The sequence below is a fragment of the Falco cherrug genome, chromosome 2 (assembly GCF_023634085.1).
Source record: "Falco cherrug isolate bFalChe1 chromosome 2, bFalChe1.pri, whole genome shotgun sequence".
Classification (NCBI taxonomy): Eukaryota; Metazoa; Chordata; class Aves; order Falconiformes; family Falconidae; genus Falco; species Falco cherrug.
This window is the reverse complement of record NC_073698.1, coordinates 98,181,844-98,200,113: the sequence shown is the minus strand read 5'-3', so window position 1 is coordinate 98,200,113 and position 18,270 is coordinate 98,181,844. Positions and strand designations below refer to the sequence as shown.

At 36.8% G+C, this 18,270-nt stretch overlaps 1 protein-coding gene across 11 annotated transcripts in view; it reads left to right on the top strand.

Moving 5' to 3' along the window:
• The window catches only part of STS (steroid sulfatase), a 135,681-nt gene that overhangs the window by 15,091 nt on the left and 102,320 nt on the right, over positions 1-18,270 (top strand). For all 11 annotated transcript variants that reach the window (XM_055703381.1, XM_055703376.1, XM_055703371.1 and 8 more), the window contains 3 exons: positions 10,151-10,303; positions 12,096-12,217; positions 14,842-14,964. In XM_055703381.1, the coding sequence (XP_055559356.1) occupies positions 10,158-10,303; positions 12,096-12,217; positions 14,842-14,964 (391 nt within the window). In that variant the 5' untranslated portion in view covers positions 10,151-10,157. The remainder of the gene's footprint in view (positions 1-10,150; positions 10,304-12,095; positions 12,218-14,841; positions 14,965-18,270) is intronic.

The following is an 18,270-nucleotide window of genomic DNA, read 5'->3' as shown; positions in this document are numbered from 1 at the left end:
TGGATTGGATCACAACAAAGAAACTTTTGGCTAATGGTAGTGAAAGTAATTTGCCATTGGTCCATTCATCCCTTTTCATTTGAAATGGGGTGGGTTGGTCCTGGCTGATAGCTAAGCACCCACATTGATGCTTCCTCACTTCCTTCCCCCCCTCTCCAGTGAGATGGGGGAGGAAATAGGAGGAACAGGAGTGAGAAGAATCATGGGTTGAAGTAAAGACAAGGAAATCGCTTACCAAGTACTGTCATGGGCAGAACAACTTGGGGAATTTAACTGAATTTATTGCCAGGTAGCCTATATGTTTAATTACGGATTGGAGTATTGAAAAACAGCAAAAACAGGACAAATATTTAAACATACAGGAAAAACACCCTTCCTTCCACTTTCCCTGGCTCAGCTTCAGATTCCTCCTTCCTTCAGATTCTACCTTCCTAGGCTCCACGCCTCACTGCAGACATCGCTTCCTGCTGTGTTACTGCCGCAGGTTGTGCTCAGTTCCTTCAGTGGGCAATGGGTGGCACACGAGGATGAAGTCAGTGTGTAGCTGTTTCCCTCTGCCACTCCTTGCTGCTCCCTTTTTTCCTATCCCCTGCTGTGGGTCCTCTACGAGCTGCAGTCCCTTTAGGCATGTACCTGTCCAGTATGGAGCACCTGCTACTGCTTTGGCCCTGTTGTTGTTTCTCCTCCTCCTCTCTGTCTCCCCATCACCTCTGTGTTCCTTCCCCCAAGCGTTTACTGCCCTTCCTTTAATATATTTCCCCAAGGTGCCACCAGCCTGGCTGATGGGCTCAGCTGTGTCCTGCAGTAGGTCCACTGCAGAGCTGGCTGGAACTGATGGTGTTTGGCACAGGGCAGCCCCTGGTCTGTCCTCACAGAGGCCCCTCTGCAGCCTGCTGCTGCCAACACATTGACACCTGCATCCAGTACATTACCATGAAAAAGTGGTGTTGGTTTCAGTAGCTTGGTAAACTGAGATAATCCAAATGCAGATACAAATGATACTTTGTTTTGATAAACATGGGAGTGTTTTGATAAACATGGGAGGTGTGTTTTTTTCTTACACTGATGTTTTTCCTAATATTGTTTCTGGGAAAGAAGGTGGAGGTTGGACATAAGTAATACTCCAGACACAACTGTTTCCTCCCGTTCAGTTTGCATACCTTCTAATACAGCCATTCTCAGTCTGCAGTGGGACAGATTGAACAGCTCCTTGTGGACAAACAAGAGGGCTGCTTGCAGAACCCCTTTCTCCATCAAATTGTCTGTGTATATCTGTACTGTAGGATGAGTACACCATTACTCTCTCTTCTTCTACCCCTCATGTGACAGGACAAATATGTGCATCATTGTCCTGTGATGAGAATGAATGCATTCCCCACGGTGTAATGGGGATCAGGAGAACATGTGTGATACTTGAGCATGGGAGTAGGTGCATTCCAGTGGCATGACCAAAATACACGTATTCATGTGAATTGCTGGATAGTGCCCATACACATTAACAGCCTTATTCTTGTCAGGAGCTAAAATGTTTTTTCCTCTGTGACAAGGGCCTTGTGAAAGAAGGTAATAGGGTCTAGCAATGACCGACCAGTCACAAGCTGGTGTGGTTGCCTTTTGTGTGTGTAGCCCTTAGGCAAGAGGGCAGCAGGGAGTAGGGAACGACAGTCAGGCTGAGCTCACAGTCTGTTGGTTGGTCACCTCTGACAACAGCTTCCTTGAAGTATCATCTGACTTGAATAACTGGGGAATGTAATTTCTATTCTGTCAGAACTCTGTCAGAGATAAAGTTTATTTGTCTGATCAGACTTGTGATTGTAACCTAAATACAGGGTTGGCTATACTAACTTCAATCACAGAATTGCCAGTGTCCCTATAAAATGATCCTTGCTGCTGGATGTAATCACTCTTACATCAAATATCTTTTGTTTGAGATTAATGAAAGAATATTTTAAATGGAATATTCATCAGATTGCTAGATTCATCTGGAAGGGAAAAATACTTATATGCAGCCCTTGGAGCAAAATTTTTCTGAAACTCATGAGAAGTTGTCTTCATTTCTCAGATTTCAGTGGAATTACTCACAGAGTAAGAAACTTACACCAGTAAGGTTGGTGGAGGATGTTATACTAATTGAAAAATGTAGTGGTTGCTTATTACACTAAGTTGTTTTAAAATATTTTATGCTGAGCACATACAGGCAATCCCACCATCAAGGTGGGATTTATTTCATGTAACTTTATTTCTTTTCTATACATCTAGTCTAAACTAGGTATTCAGACTTTCTCTAGTCTGTGGAAAAAGTTCATGAACATCACTGCAACACTTCTTTATACCAATCTTAAGAAGAGATGAATCATATTCTTAAGGTGCCTGTCTCTTCCTATTAATTAGAGAGGAAGCATAGATAATTAGCTCAGGCTGAATGCATAACTTTAAGATGAATAAATTCAGATAGATTGCACCATGAGTGCCTAGTTGATATGGGCCATCTAGGCATTTAACTTCTACGAGGGTAAAATTAATATTGGCTGAATGCAGCCTTTTTTCAATTTTTGTATCTCATACAATCAGCTGTATCGAGAGCCCTTAAGTGTTATCATAATCTGAGTGTAAATAACAGTAGAGCTGTTTTTAAAATAATCCTACACTTTGAGAACAAATTAATGCAAATGCAACTTCTCCTTTCTTTAAATGAAACATCCTTTTGGAAGTAGTATAACATACTGGATCATTTTATTTATGTGCTACTTGCTAGCTTTAGGTAGCAAAGAAAAATTAACTGGCAATTTCACTGCAATTCCTCTGGTAAACAACTTTTACTAGAAGAGTGATTGTAGAGAGAGGAATATTATGTTATGAAGTCCAGTGCTTTGATTTTGACAGACTCCAGAGGATGCCAGTAAGTAATTCAGGGGAGAGACAGTTTTGGGATGGGTTTGAGGGGTTTCTTTTCCTGTTAGGTTTCATGTTTTCCTCTGACAGGCATTTGAAGACTAACATTTCAATGAAAAAGGCTTAGAAACTGCTTTCAAATTTAATGAAATTAAAATCCAGTGCTAAGTGGTTGGCTGCTTGTCTTAATGTCCCTCCAAAAATTTACAGTAGGACTTAGAGACTAACCTGCAGATCTGAGTGCTGTCCTGGTGAAGGCAGTGAATTGGTGGACTTGAGTGTCTTAGTCCAGTATTACGTGTAGTTAGACTTTTTTCCTTTTTAGACATTTTGTGATAGATTACTCTGAATATGAATGGATACTCGGAAGAGACCAGTTTGGCCGTAGTTGGTTGATGGTGAAGAAACTGCAGCCAGTCAGTGAGATGAAGGTATGGTTTGTATGTTGGGGTAATTCAAATGGACGTAACAAAACTCTTCTGTTAATTCCACATGTAAGACTCGCAGTCCTGTGGAGCTGTACAGTCTTTATCTGCTTGCTTATGATGAAACCAGAAGTACAAAGTTTTAGTCACGTAAGTTCTTCTTCCTCATGTCCATTTGACCATCTTGAAAAAAGGCAGTATCAAAAGTAGTTATTTCACACATCATCTAGTTCTGGTATATTAAAAAAACCCTGACTCATCAGCTTTCAAAACTATTAATTAAGCTGGATATCGTGGATGAGTTTAGTTAAGGCCTCAAAGTATGTAATCAAGTGTCCTATTATATTGGGTAATATAGCATTGTAAAGTTCTTATTCTAATAGGCATATACATTAAAACAGATACTTAATAATAGCATGTCATCAGCTTTACACACATTGTCAATCAGCATCATGTAATATTTACTGAAGCTGATAGGGTGTTCAGAAACAAATCTTTCTCATCTCTCATCTTCCTGTTACATCAACATCTAATGGTGATTTATTATATATCTACACTAAGCACAAGATGGATTCAGAAAGATACAGATCTAAAATACTTTTGAACTGGTGAACTGTAAAGACACATTTTAGTGATCTGTGATTACTGAATCTGAAAGATTTATTTTCATTGTTTAGAACACTTGTCTCTGGTTTCCAGGAAGTGCTATGGCACGAACACTAGTAGTTACTTTTTGTAGCTTTTTTTAACCTTTTTTTTTTTTAATTAGATTATTTTTCTCTCTCAGGATGGTGCATAACTGGCAAATAGGATGACTATCTGTGTTATCTTGTGGTTCTCTTTTATTATATTGCTGACCAGAGCCCATATAGAACATTAAATTTCTAATGAGCATTTGGCTAACAAAAGGAAAAGAGTATATGCTCTGATACGTGTATGGAATTATACAGTATTTTTATTACAAATAATATAATGACATTCTATCACAAAACAGAATCTTTTTCTTCCATTCAGGTTATAATTTACTACCAGAAATAATGTTTATTATATATTAATACTGCCATTAAGTTATGAAATTTAGTTGAGATCAAACTAGCAAATTCTTGAGAGGCAATTTAAAAAAGATACCTAAATTGAACTTATATCTGATGGAGGATATGTGGCTTCATCTCTGTTTGATTCAGTCCAAGTAATTAATCATGCTTGAACAAGAAACACGATTATGTGTTCTGGGGTTTTTCCCAGCTCATGTTAAGTGAAATTTCTGTCTTGCAATGAGACAACTTTTAATAAATTAGATACAGATTTTCATTTATGTACATCATTACCTGAAGATGCATATTGAAATCCAATGACACGTCTCAGAAAAGCATTCTAGTTGTTTTACAGACACAGATAACAGTTTATAGATAGGTACAGACACACCCAGCCTTCTTTGCCCACACAGTGAGAGAGGTGAATGCAGATCTGTTCCAGCTGGGGAAACAAGTAGTTGTCCTGATCTGCCACTGAATCTGAAGTGCCTAGCCAATAGGTAGGATGGAAGATTCCCATGTCCCTTAGGCTTTTCTGGAAAAGAAGAAAAACCCAAAACACCCAACAACTAATAAGCACTTCAAATACACCTGGACCTGAGGAAGCAGGAAGAGTACATCTGGCTCTGAGGACTGAAGAGGTTTCTGAGAAGGTCTCTTACCAGGGAGGGTGAGAAATAACAAAATATTGAAAAATCAGCATTAAGAAATATCGAGTTTACACTACAAAAATAAATATTAGAAGCAATCGTATTATGGACATTGAGTTATCAGTGATGAGTTAGAATGAAGTAACTTGACTTATTGCATAGTCTTAGCAAATGCAAACTAATATTTGAATGAATTAGCATTAGGAGCAGGCCAGAAGCATATGGTTTTATTTCTCGTTTTGGAGTCATATGACATAAAAGATGCAACAGATACAACTGATCTGTAAGAAAAGAGTTAGCAGAGATTTGAACAAATCTTAAGCTGGTATCAGAAAAATTATTATTATTATATAGTATTTCTTCACCATTTGTTACAATTTAAAAACTTACTTTTTTATTTCTCATAGAGCTAAGGGATTTTCTCTTTGTAGAATCTTATGGAGGTTTTCTTCTAGTTTGTTTCCAGTGTGTTTTTTATGACTTTGGGAAATTTTTGGAGTTCTGGCATTCAATTAAGCAAGGCAAAATTATTTATTTATTTATTTATTGCTTACTGCTTAAGGATGGCACAGCATTTTTTAATGAGGTGACTATCTTTAAATATTGCTTATTTCATCAGAAAAGACTATACCTGAAAGGCTAAAGTATATTAAGCATTTTCTTGAAGGATTTTGTTACATTAAAAGAGTAGTTTAGAGATAAATTGCTTAATCAAACTGAATGAAAACGCTTGGATGATTCAGTTGGGAAGAAGGGTTTGAAAGAGTTTCATATCATTGTTCTTGTAAGAGAGGCATGTGTCTGTAGTAATCAGCATAAGGATGAAACAACTACCCATATCTTGAGCCAAATATCGTGAGAGGAAGGAAAAGAAGGCAACATTTTGGCTCCTGTACGATCTGCCAACTTTTTTTTAACGCAGAAGAATAAAATTTAAAAGAAGCGTTTGTTAAATCCATATGAAATATCATCAAACAGTGTAATATATTTGTGATTTGTTTTCATCCATTTATTCTTACACATTTATATTTAATTTGCTTCAATACAGATAGAAAATATATATTAGAATCCCAAAAATGTAATTTGAAGATATGTAGAAAATGTAAGATGTGTGTATATGCATGCACATACATGTGCAGATGTATCAACATATCTATATATGTGTGCATATATGGTAGTTTGAAAATGCATGTATGAAATCCAAATTCTTATATGGCTGTCATAGAAAATTAATCACCTCTTAAATCTGTTGAACCTAGCAGCCGTCTTGGGAAGAAAGAAGGTACTGTTAGTCCTATTACATCACAGGGAAGGTGAAGGAGAGGTTAAAAATTGTACTTGTGTCCCCTACATGATTTTAAGGTAAAATGTTGCCACCTGAATCTAAAATGTAAGCCTTCAAAGCTGAAGCCTACTGCAGGAACATCTAAAGGAAGTTGTGAAAATAGTAATAATAACATAATCAAATTGGTTCAATGCAAAAAAAAACAAATAAAAAAAAGTTAATTGGTTCAAAATGAAATGAAACAAATTCATAAGGGCAAAAATATCCACGGGGAGCTATGCAGTATAGTGCTTTCCTGTCTTAAACTACCCTAAATACTGACTGCCAAAATCTAGAAGGGTGCATTAAAGGAATATACTTGCCAAATTTCTTAAGTTTTCTCTTTAAGTATTTGGTTTGGCTGCTTTTGGAGACCAAATACTAGGTTAAGTGGAAGCTTCATCTAGTTTGTGTAGTCATTTTCTTGTTAGATCTGCACATGCCTGTCTGGTGTGACACAGATGAGCCTCAGCATTCTCAGAGCTTCATTCTTCTAATGTCCTTCCCTTTTTACTCCTCTGAATTTCTTTGCTGTTGTCTGTTCCAGTTAATTTCATCCATCCAGTTTTTCTTGCTTTCCAAGCACATCCCATCAAGATGCATGAAAGTCTGCTGCAGAGAGTATGCCAGAGAAATCAGAATTGTTGGGATTAATTTTTTCTCCTGTTTCCTTGTTGATCTCACCTCAGGGACATGATATCAGGTGGAGGCAAATAGCCCAATGCATGAGAGTGTCTATAGATACTCCTTTGGAGTGGAGGAGTATCCAGCAATATTGTATCAGAGACATCTTTCAATAATATATTTTTTGTTGTTTGCAAAATAAGAAATGGAGGTACTAAATGAGGTTAACTTCTGCAGAAATAGGTCCAGACAACAAGATTTGCAGCCACTATGCAAATGACAATCCAGCTGATAGTGGCCACAGCAATTGTTAACTTTACGGTGTAGATTTATTTAAAATACTGTATGAAGAGGCTGTATAACATGTGCAGCAGAATATTTTCAAGTTTGACCAGGATGCTTAATTTTCTTAAGTATTTTGGTGAACAGGCTATTTTCCTGCTGATGTCTCTATACAGACTTGAAATCACTTTAGAAGTCAGATAAATTGTAGTCAGTTAATTTCTAAGATATTTTACTAATTTTTTAGATTTCTTTCATTCTGGAAAATGAAATACAGCTAGTACTATGGTTTCCAACAGTAACTTTGCTCAGTAAAAGGAAAATTAATTTGCACTATGCACTAGTGGCTAAAGACCCCTCACATATTCAAAAAGATTACCCTCCATAGCTCCATACCTTCTAATGAAAAGACAGGATGTTTTGTTTCTACCAGTTGAATTAAACCTTGCAATTGCTGTTTGTAAAACTTGCAAAACCAGCTAGCTTTGTTCCTTTAAAATGAAGGTTTTATTAGTGGCAGGAATTTATATTTCTAGATTTTATTTGGAGAATGTGAAGCCTACAGCAAAACTGAGGGCACTCAGTAATTCTATGAAATACATGTGCAGGTCCTGTGAGCGTTCATACAACTCAACATATAATGTCAGCAACATATACGTAACCCTTTATAACATCCATATTGCCATGAGCCTTGAGACCCTCCCAGTTTGAACAGTGGAGTAGGAAGATAGGATATGGCAGCAGGTATTTCCTATTCTGTGGGGTCAGCATGTTACTTATTCTCTTGCAGCACATGGGAAGCAAATGATGCTTGTTTATCCTTTCAGGGAAGAAAGGCAATTCTACTGCAGGGATTAAAATTCTGCAGTGTGGCAGGTGCTACACAGCTTCATTAGTATGGTAGTTTGATGAAGGGTTGGTTAGATGCATCCTGCCAAGCAGAACGGCATTTATTGTTTTAGTCTTAAAGTTTGTGTATGTATTTTCCATGTCTGAAATAAAGTAGATTGCTTCACACAGAATATACCAGGTAACGAGCTGTTGCCACTGTGGTAAGGCTGGGATCTTTAGATCTTGCTGGCTGAAGTTTAAACCAGAATTGTTGTCAAAGTGAGGTCAATGGCTCTAAAGCCTATGTTCAGCAGTAAAAATCTGCTAATACATTTATTAGTGTTTTATCTGTATATGAACAAGCACTAAAAGAGTTAAAATCCTCTTTGCATCTATATTTTCTGACAGAGTGGCAATAATGAAGGTGGGAGTCAGAATTCTTAAGTCTATGTTGGTAAATCCCCGCTATTTTCACCTCTTCTTACTTGTGTCTGTCCCAAGCCTTATTTTATCCAGGCTCTTTCCAGGCAGACCTTGACATCTGCCTTAATTGTAACTCCTCACCTCTTTTATCCCAGACACTCCCAGTTCTCTCACCTCTTCTCCTCAATTTGTTTTCCTATCCACTGTGATACTATCCCTTCCAGTTTCTTAAACCCTCTACCATTTCTCCTCATTTCAACCTCCAATTCTCCTTCCAGCTGGGTCTCAAGCTTTACTTCTTGCGCTTCATTCAAGTCAGTGCAAGCTCTTCTAGTTCTGAATACTTCACCATCTCTACAGATATTTTTACACACCACACTTTTTTTTGTGAATTTGTGAATGTCTCTCTTGTTATCTAGTCTCTTTGTACCAGTTTTTCCAGTTCTGGCTTTTTTATCTTCTCTCCAGTTACTTTTATCTGCCATAACTCATTGATTTACAGTTGTTTTCTTTCTTGACCTGCTGTCCCCATTCTCTCTGGAGATTCTTGTTTCTAGTTCCTTTTCCTACTCTTTCATGTTTTTTATTCCATCTTAGTTTCCTCTGTTTTCCTTCCTGCGTCAGCATAATCCAGAGTGCAGGTGTGACTCATGCCTCATCTGCATTTGAAAAAGGCTGCCTGCATCCAGAAAAGATGGGAATATTACTAGAGTCACAAGAGAGATGCTGTTGTGATGTGTGTACCTGGCACAGTCAACCACAGCCTAGAGACACTCAGTTTCAGCCAGGGCATAGTCAATGCAGTTTAAAACAGAGATATGACAAGTCCCTGTTTAGGTGAAATAGCATTCATAGCATGCACACCTGCAAATAGACTGTGCTTTTATCATAAAACCATATAATAATACATTGTCTTGTGTCCAATTCAATCTTCTTCCTTTTTAAGTTGGATATAGCATGAATATTGTTTATAGAACATTGTGATAATGATACCAAATATGTTTACATAATTTTGCTGTAGACCCTGGTACTTAAGAGGTTTGTGAAGAGCTTTTTCTTAAAAATAACTTTCAATAGTTTCATAATGCATCTCTTCATCCTCTTTTCCATAATGCTTTTTCCTGCCAAAAAAACTCGAGCTGGATTTTTTTTCTGCCTTGTTAAAGAGAAATTCAGTCATTTACTTCAGTAGCAGAATTGATGAACTTTTTTTCTACAGTGAACCTTGGAAATTTTGGTCCTAAATGATTTGAGTTTCCGTGTTCTTCAAATCACATTTATACATTAAAAAAAAATAAATAAAAATCTTATTTTCTCTCATGATTTATTGTTGTATAATGCATCTGTGTGTGCAAAAGTATTGTCACTGAGGTTGTAACTAGTTTTTTGATCGTCTTTATTTAAAGCCTTCATCTGTGTGAAGGGGTGAAGGAAAAATTAGCTATATACTAAAAGATGTATTTTTATTTTTAAGAAATATGAGAGGGAAAATAATGTTTAAAAAAAAAACCACTTTGGAAAAAAACCCGACAAATAAAAAAATATAGTCTTTTTTTTTTCTTCTACTATACAATCCAGGGCAATAATAGGATTAAATTAGATGAACAGTCAAATATTTTTTTTTAAAAAAGTCTATTATGTTTTCTACTTGTTCTTACACACCAGGACGAAGATGAGACTCTTTTTATTTCTAATAATTTGCCAGTGTGCCATAAACAGTGTCAAAACACACAGTGCTTCAAGTCCCAATGTCATTTTACTGATGGCTGATGATCTTGGTATTGGAGACCTGGGATGTTACGGGAACAGAACCTTAAGGTATGATGATACATTTGGGGGAGTCATAGCTTTATATTTAGTTTTTCTATGAATTTGTAAAGTTTAAAACCTAAAAGTATTCAGAGATTTTATTAGATTCTTTATAGGTAATCAAAGTTGATAACCTTTCCAGAGAATAGAATATTTCATCTTTGTTTTCTTAATAAGAAAAGAATTATCTGATGTTTTTATCCTGCTGAGAAGTTGCATTGTAAGCAGAGAATTCAGCAGCCAACCAAATAAGGGTAGGTCTAAGGAAGCAAAGTATAATCAACAGTCTTCTTTTAAAATACGCATGACACAAATACTATAGATTAAGGACATTTTGAAGCACTCATGATTGGAGACAATCTTGTCAGTAACCAATTGGAAATAAAATGCTGATTTTTTCCCTTCATTTCTATCCATGCTGTAGTCAATAAATTAATTAAAATAAATGTTAATATACCCGAGTAACACAGCAGTGTTCCACAGTATGTTTCTGACTGCCAGCTTAGGTATGATGTTTGTGTAAACAACACAAGTTGTACCTTGTCACTGTGTTTCAGTGGTGCAAAATTTTTTATCAAGTTAAATAAAACATTCAGACTAAAAGCACTGTCTTGCCAAATGTTAAATATCCTTGTTTCTGCTGAAGTTAATTAGAAGTAAAAGCTCTTCATAACTCAATCTCAAAAAAAAAACCCAACCCCAAAACAAAATACCAAACACACACCCCCAAACCCCACCCCTTACATTACAGTTTCTAGTTTTACACAGGAAAAAAGTATATACAACAGCAATGCTTGGATCACTCCTATGACAAGGACCAGGACTGCTCCAAGATCTGTGTTCTCTGATGTGAGAATTCAGAATTAGATCTTTGGAATATGAAGAAATTTCATCATACTGCTTGTTGTCAGTAGATGATGTTATAAATAGCAAAGAAATCTGTTGGAAAATTAATATTTCTGACTATTGAGACTTAGATGCTGGGAACACTGCTGCACCTTGAGGTCATGGTCATTAATCTCCCAGGTCAGGGACCTACTGGAGCATGCTGCAGCTCCTGGCCAGACTGCATTCCTAGGGTGTTTTTTTTTTCTGTGGAGCCAAGGGCACAGGATTTCTTCCTGCACAAACCAATTTTCATCTGCATGGTGAGCTAGGTCACGGACAAATTTTCCATGCAGATATGGAAAATTTGATGTGCTCCTAGGTCTAATATTTCAGACATAGTCGTGTCAGACATGTAAACATGTAAACGTTAATATAGAGCCTAATGGAGAGTCATAACCATTTGAAGCTCCCCTAATAAGATGCCACCACACATTGCCCCTACCCCAAAAAAACTTTTGTTAGGGAAAGATGGAAATGACACCAAGTAGGGAGTCAGGAGGCACAACCTTTCTTCAGTCTCTCCTCATTGCTGAAGCAGAAAGGCTGTTTAAGTACCCAAATTACAGTTCCGAGTCAAGGAATGCTTTAAAAAGGGTTGCAATACAATATGTCCACATGTCACAGTTTAGTACTGTTCATGAAGAGGAAAGGAGGAAAAAGATTTTTGACACAATGCCACAGTGTCTCAGTTCAGTGTTGCTACTTAATGTAAAAAGGTTTGACATGATAGTATTTAGAATTGGAACCACTTCCCTACCCCCACCCCCCATGGTTTTCATAATTTACATACAGTAAATCGTAACTTGATTTTCCTGGTAGTTTTTGCCTCAGATGCCTTGATCTCACCATGCTGATTTCCAGATAATTATCTTTGTGTATTCTTTTCTTCTTTTTCCTACTTATGTTTTTCCAGAACCCCTAGTATTGACAGGCTAGCAGAGGAAGGAGTGACGCTTACTCAACATATAGCAGCATCTCCACTTTGTACTCCAAGCAGGGCAGCTTTCCTGACAGGGCGATACCCTATCAGATCAGGTAAAATCCCATTACTTAACTTATATATATATTATTGGTAGTAAACTGTATGCATTTTTTTTCCCTCTGGCCTTTCTTGATATCCTTATCATTACTGGATTAGATACTCATTTCAGTGACTAATCAAGCTTAGCATATTTGGTCAGCATTTGAAATCTTCCATATATATGGGAAATGTTTACATTTCCAAAGAGTTAACACGAAAAGAAAGCATTTTTATTGAGAAAAATATTTTTTTAAAAGTTCTGAGGAAAAAGTCTGATTGTGGTTATTTAACGTAAGGAGCAGACAAATTCCGTGGACTTCCTCCACTGTCCAAATGACCATGGGCTCTTTGCCTGCCTGCCCAGCTGCGTGCAGGCTGCTCCCAGGACGCTGGTGGGCAGCCTGAGTGTTGAACATAATGGAGATGATTCTAGACAGAGACAGTGGAAGAACCCAGTGTAAATCCTTCTGCTCAGACGTTTCAGTTTGTACAAACCCTTTTGGTTCAGACAAATTACTGGTGGGGGGAGGGTGGGTGTGGGGGTGGTGGGGGGTGGGGGTGTGTAAAGGACAGTTCATTAAGGTATTCCAGCAGCTGTTAAAACTGGGAGGAAGTACAAAAAAATCTCCCTTCTTTCTAAGTATTTTTATTCCATATCTACCCATACACAATGTTAAGTATCCCATGAATACATGCATTTAGTGACTTCTCTTACTTTTAAAGTACCTGATCCAAAGCCCATTTGAGTCAGTGAAGATCTAGTCTATTTATTTTAGTGTGCTGGGACTGAGCCCCTCAGTGCTTAGCAATGCAACTTTAAAATTCCCTTAACATAATTTTTAGCAAGGTTCATTATACATTAATCAGATCACTTGTTCATTAGTGATAAAACATCCTGTCCTTGCTTCTGGGAATGAAAGCAAAGCAAGGCTCTGAAGCCTATTTGATATGTTCATGCTCATTCAAATCAAGTAACAAGCTTCTGCAAAAGTGCCAGCTAATAAAACTTGCTAAATTTTCCATTACATTCAGCTGCAAAGGAAAATTTTATATACCTGGTACATCTATAATGCTATTAATATTTACTGTAGATTAAGCCACAGGTCACTTTCCATTATGATCCTTGTTCTTATTTCTGAAAAACTAGCATTGGAACTGTTTTTCTTATCTGATGGGCTCTCAGACATACCTAATCATTTCCTTGTAAGTGCAAAAATTGAACTTTGTCTTAAATTGTGAAATTGCTAAGTATGGACTACTTCCAAACATCAGTGAAAAGCTAATAAAGGATTATTGTAGAAGGTACTGGTATCATGATGTGGAAAAAAGTGTTGGAAATTTAAAACTTCTGCTAATAGAACTGAAGAAAAATATTCTGAAATGCAGTATGTGATGAGACACAAACTCAGAGAAAGCTAATGATGGGAGAGGAAAAAAAAAATCATGGTCCTGTACTTTCATTCAGGTAATGTAAGGGAATTACACTGATTTCAGTTACAAGAGATTGAAATATATAAAATAAATATAAAAAGATATATGACAAAGTATAGAGATATATAGATAACTAAAACTACCTAAATTGTTGATCAGTAAAGCTAGCTAGGGTGAAAAACTGGAGTCAACATTTGAAGTGTAGGTTGAGCTGTCTTTAGTAAACCAGTCTAATAAGTCTTTTTCTCATCTAACCACAAGGGATACCTGAGGGAAGATTCTGGTTGTCTACATCAGTCATGTAACTTTGGCACTGCAATCATTCAGTTGCATAATTCAGAATTCCTGGAGATACATCTGCACAGATTTGCATAGATACTCTGTTTTCTCTATACTCAGAGCCAGCTCTCAACTGAAATCCTAGTCATCTAATTTTCATGAACCTGAGCTCACAAGTTCCTCGTCCTCAGAGTAGTTTATAAGCTCAAGTTTGTGTTTCTCAGACTCTCAGTATATAGAAATTACTGTGCCTTATTTAGATGTTGTCTTGTTAGCTGATACCTGTTGGTGCTTTAATGCATTCTGTGTGCCTTGAATCGTGTGTCTTCACGCCATTGAAGCACTGATCCTCTCCCATCAGAGCTGAGCGCCCTAGCCACTCTTTTTCCAGAGTCACACTCTGTCTTGCTCTTCTTTGACCTCACGATAGTTACATGCCCAGCTGTAAGCCTGCTCTATTTCAGCTGCCTTCTCTTAAATAACCTTAAAGGCTTGTAGAAAACCACATATGAAGAAAATAGAAGTTCTGAGAATAGAACTTGGGAGTGATCTCACTTAGTCTTCAGCTCCATTCCTTTCCCATGTACAAGAAAAAGTTAATTATGCAAGCTAAACTTCTTTCAGATATGTTATACCTTAGAACTTCTACAGAAGGGGCTGCAGCTGCTTATGTGATGGCTGCCCCATAGTTACAAGCAAAGAATTTTTTCTCCACTTCTTAATTTCTGGTGTCAATACAAAAAAGAACTCACTCAACTAAATAGATGATTGTACCTGCCACTTGCAACATTTACATTTAGTGTCTGTGGTAATATGTCATTCAGGTGATAGCACCTAAGCAAAAAAAAAAAAAATATGCATGCAGAAAGAGTGAATGGAAATTGTTTCACTTTATTATCCAAGTCTCATTAATTTTCATTCTACTTAGGAATGGCTGCCTTCTCCCGAGTTGGTGTCTTCTTATTTTCTGCCTCTTCTGGGGGACTTCCTTCTGAAGAAATAACTTTTTCCAAACTCCTGAAGCAGAGAGGTTACGCAACAGCTCTAATAGGTAAAACTGCGTACATACACAGCATTATTTTTCATTCTTTTCAATCAAAAGAACATTCGCTTCCCATATAGGCTACTAAGGGTCACCATTAAGCTTTTTTCCTCCACAGCATAATGAGTTCATTTTTCTGGCAAAAAGCTGAGCACATTCCCATGCATATGTGAAGCACTAATCAGGGTGCATATGTAAAACACTAAACAAGTATGTCTAATGCTCTTTTGTAGTTATAGTCTCATTGTGCAATGTACTGAAGAAACATGATGAACAAATTGAAAATTAGTCAAGCTCTTGTAAAGTTTTTGGTATAAATAGGAGTTTGATTACAACAAAGAAAGAATGAGAGATCAATCACAGGGTACAAGTCAGCACAGTGGTGGGACTCATTTCCCCTGTTTTCAAATATCTGTAAGTAAATAATGTCGTACCTGAGCTAACTGTGTGGATTCACTTCGTAGTCACCAGACAGAAATGAGCATTTCTAGGAAATTTGTCTCATCCTGTGGGAGAAGTTTAACATGAAGATATGTTTCTCACTTATTATAAAGATAGTTCAGACAACTAACTGCAGCATAAATGTCCAGTGATGGGTAGAAGGCATCCCACTAGATGAATATTAAACAGAATTGGAATGAATATCAGAATGTTATAACATTTAAATGTGATTATTTTTTTCCTAATTTAGCCACTGACTTATTCCACACTGCTTATATTTTAAAAGATTTTTGTGAAATACAACTTGTATCACATAATGTATTTCTGTACTGGAATTGCCAGGAAAGAGTTGTTTAGAGGACATTATACTGGAATGTTGCTACGTTAATTTAGATGATGGATGCACTCAACTGGATTTTTAAATGTAACAAAAACTTGCAATTTTGGGAGTAATTTTTGTTTAAAAAATCAGGCTGTTTAGCAAGACTGACAATTCACACTACTGTTCAAAAAATATATGTATTATGGAGATAACCAATGTCAATCCTCCTAACTAAAAATCCTATTTAGCTATACTCCAGTCTTATAAAATATAAAATACCTTGATATCCTGATAGATTCAAAACAGAAACCAAGAAAATATTAGGAGAAGTATATTTAGTGCAGGTGTGTTTCAAGCATAGTGCAGGAAAGCCAGTCATACATTGTAATGTTCGTTGTGGAGTTAATTGCTATTGCTCCATATTCAGTTAAAGATTACGAAAAAAAACCATTTTCCTGTTTGTAACAAGCACTGTAATACAACTCATTTTCTGGGGCTGACCTAGTTAACGTTCTTTTTTTAACTACTTTCACTGCAATGTGACAGCTTGCCACTTTAGATCTCTAGAAGTTATCTCCATGACGCTTAATGAACAATTCTTCCAAGTGGCCTGAATGATAGCTATGAAACCATAAGATGTAATATTACCATATCCTTAGAGGATAATGAAGGATTCCAAAAATCAAGAAGTGCATTAAAATTAAAGATAAAACATATGTAAATGACAAAAAGAAAAATTATCTAGATTTGAAGACTAGATAGACAGACTGATTCCCAACCAGCCCATTTTCTGCCTCTGCTGGTGTTCTTATACCATCATATTGGTCTAGGTCAGGGAGTCTTTGCTTGGTTCAGTCTAACTCAGCAGTTCCCAAACAATTAATTGTCAATTCTGCACCAGTGATAGATTGGCATAAGGGTAATTTTAAACCTTTTCAGTTCCTCAAGCCTGTATTGTCACTTTTTTTTTTTTTTTTTTTTTTTTGCCAAGTGTCTCCCCTTTACTCTCTAAGGATTTTTTTTTCTTCCCTAAATGCATTTTCCTTTCTCTTTAAATTTTTTTCTGTCCTCTGAATGTATGCTTCCTCTTGCTTGATACATGCCTAAATACATTTTAGCTATAAATCTACTTTATGTATACCCTTTTTTGCTTCATTGGTTTTCCCCTGTGACACAAAGAAGGTGACATCCAGTAGATCTGTCAGGAAACGCCAGTCAGAAGATCTGCAACAAAACCAGGTTTTCTCAGAGAAGGCAGGTGCATTGAATATGAAATATTTCACCAGTTAAGGATCCTGGAGAATGGCAAGAAGTGTTGATGTTTTGTAGGAAATAGTTATTCATAATGCAAATATTCCACTGAAAGGAGATTGTTATTATTTTAACTACTGCTGTACTGAGTCACAGTTGAGTAAAGGTCAATTTTCCTCACAACTGTTATGCAGTGTGTTGTCTAGCATCCAGAGAAGTTTAAAATCCACCTGTGTATCTCATCTCCAAAGTCACAAATACTAACGGATAAACTGGGACTTGTATCTTTCCTCCAGAATGAGGTGAGACTCACAGTAGTAATGTGTCCAATACAAGACTGACAGTATAGAACAGTTATTAATACAACAGCTTCAAATCTGACCATATTAACAATATATGCATATATACTTTTATTATTATTACTACATAATTAATGTAAATATAGTTCTTTGAACATGTATTTCTGTTTGCCTCTTCCTCTGCATCTTGTATCTTAGCATTTATCTGAAGAACACAAAATCATACCAAAGGAAATATATCATATACAACTCAGTCTTCATATTGCATCCTTTTCAACTGTCTGAGGGAAATGTGGAGGGGAAACATGGATTTACAGCCTCTCCAGCATTCTGGTTTCTGAAAAGCTAAGTTCCAAATAAGGTTTCATGGCTGAATAGGACTTGCTTCTTAGTTCCACTTGCCTTTCACTGCACTGCTTTTGCTCTGCAGAAGTCTTAATTGTGGCCAAAGGAGAGGAGGGAAAAAGCCTAGGTCTCAAACTATTAAGGTACTCATAGTTTACAATTAACAGCATAAGTTTCACTCAGAAGCTTGGCAGAATCTGCTGAAATGTGTATGATGCTTGTGTGAAGTGTCATACTGTGAAGCTTCACTTGGCAAAGAGGTGAGAGCATTTTCCACTGCTCTCAGATTCAGAAGGGCCCCAGAGTATAAAGCACATTACAGTAATCTGTTGAAACATTAGCTCAAGGCAGGGGTTATTGTCACAAGGAATGAAACAAAATATGTCTTGTCGACCCAGTCATGACTTGCTTTTTTCAGAGTAGTGCAGGATGTATCAAAACCCTCTACCTCATCAGCCGTTTGAGAATGGCAATTGTGTCTTTCCGTCACAGCTGCTGATATAATTTGAACCAGTGCTTCTGTTGCTTTTCCCAGCTAACCTGCTGTCTGCTTTGTTTGGCTTCTGAACAAATCTTTTTCTGAGGCCCAAGTTCATCTTGACATTGAACAATTTGTTGTGTTTGCTAAAACCCTTTCGATAAAAATAGATCCCATAT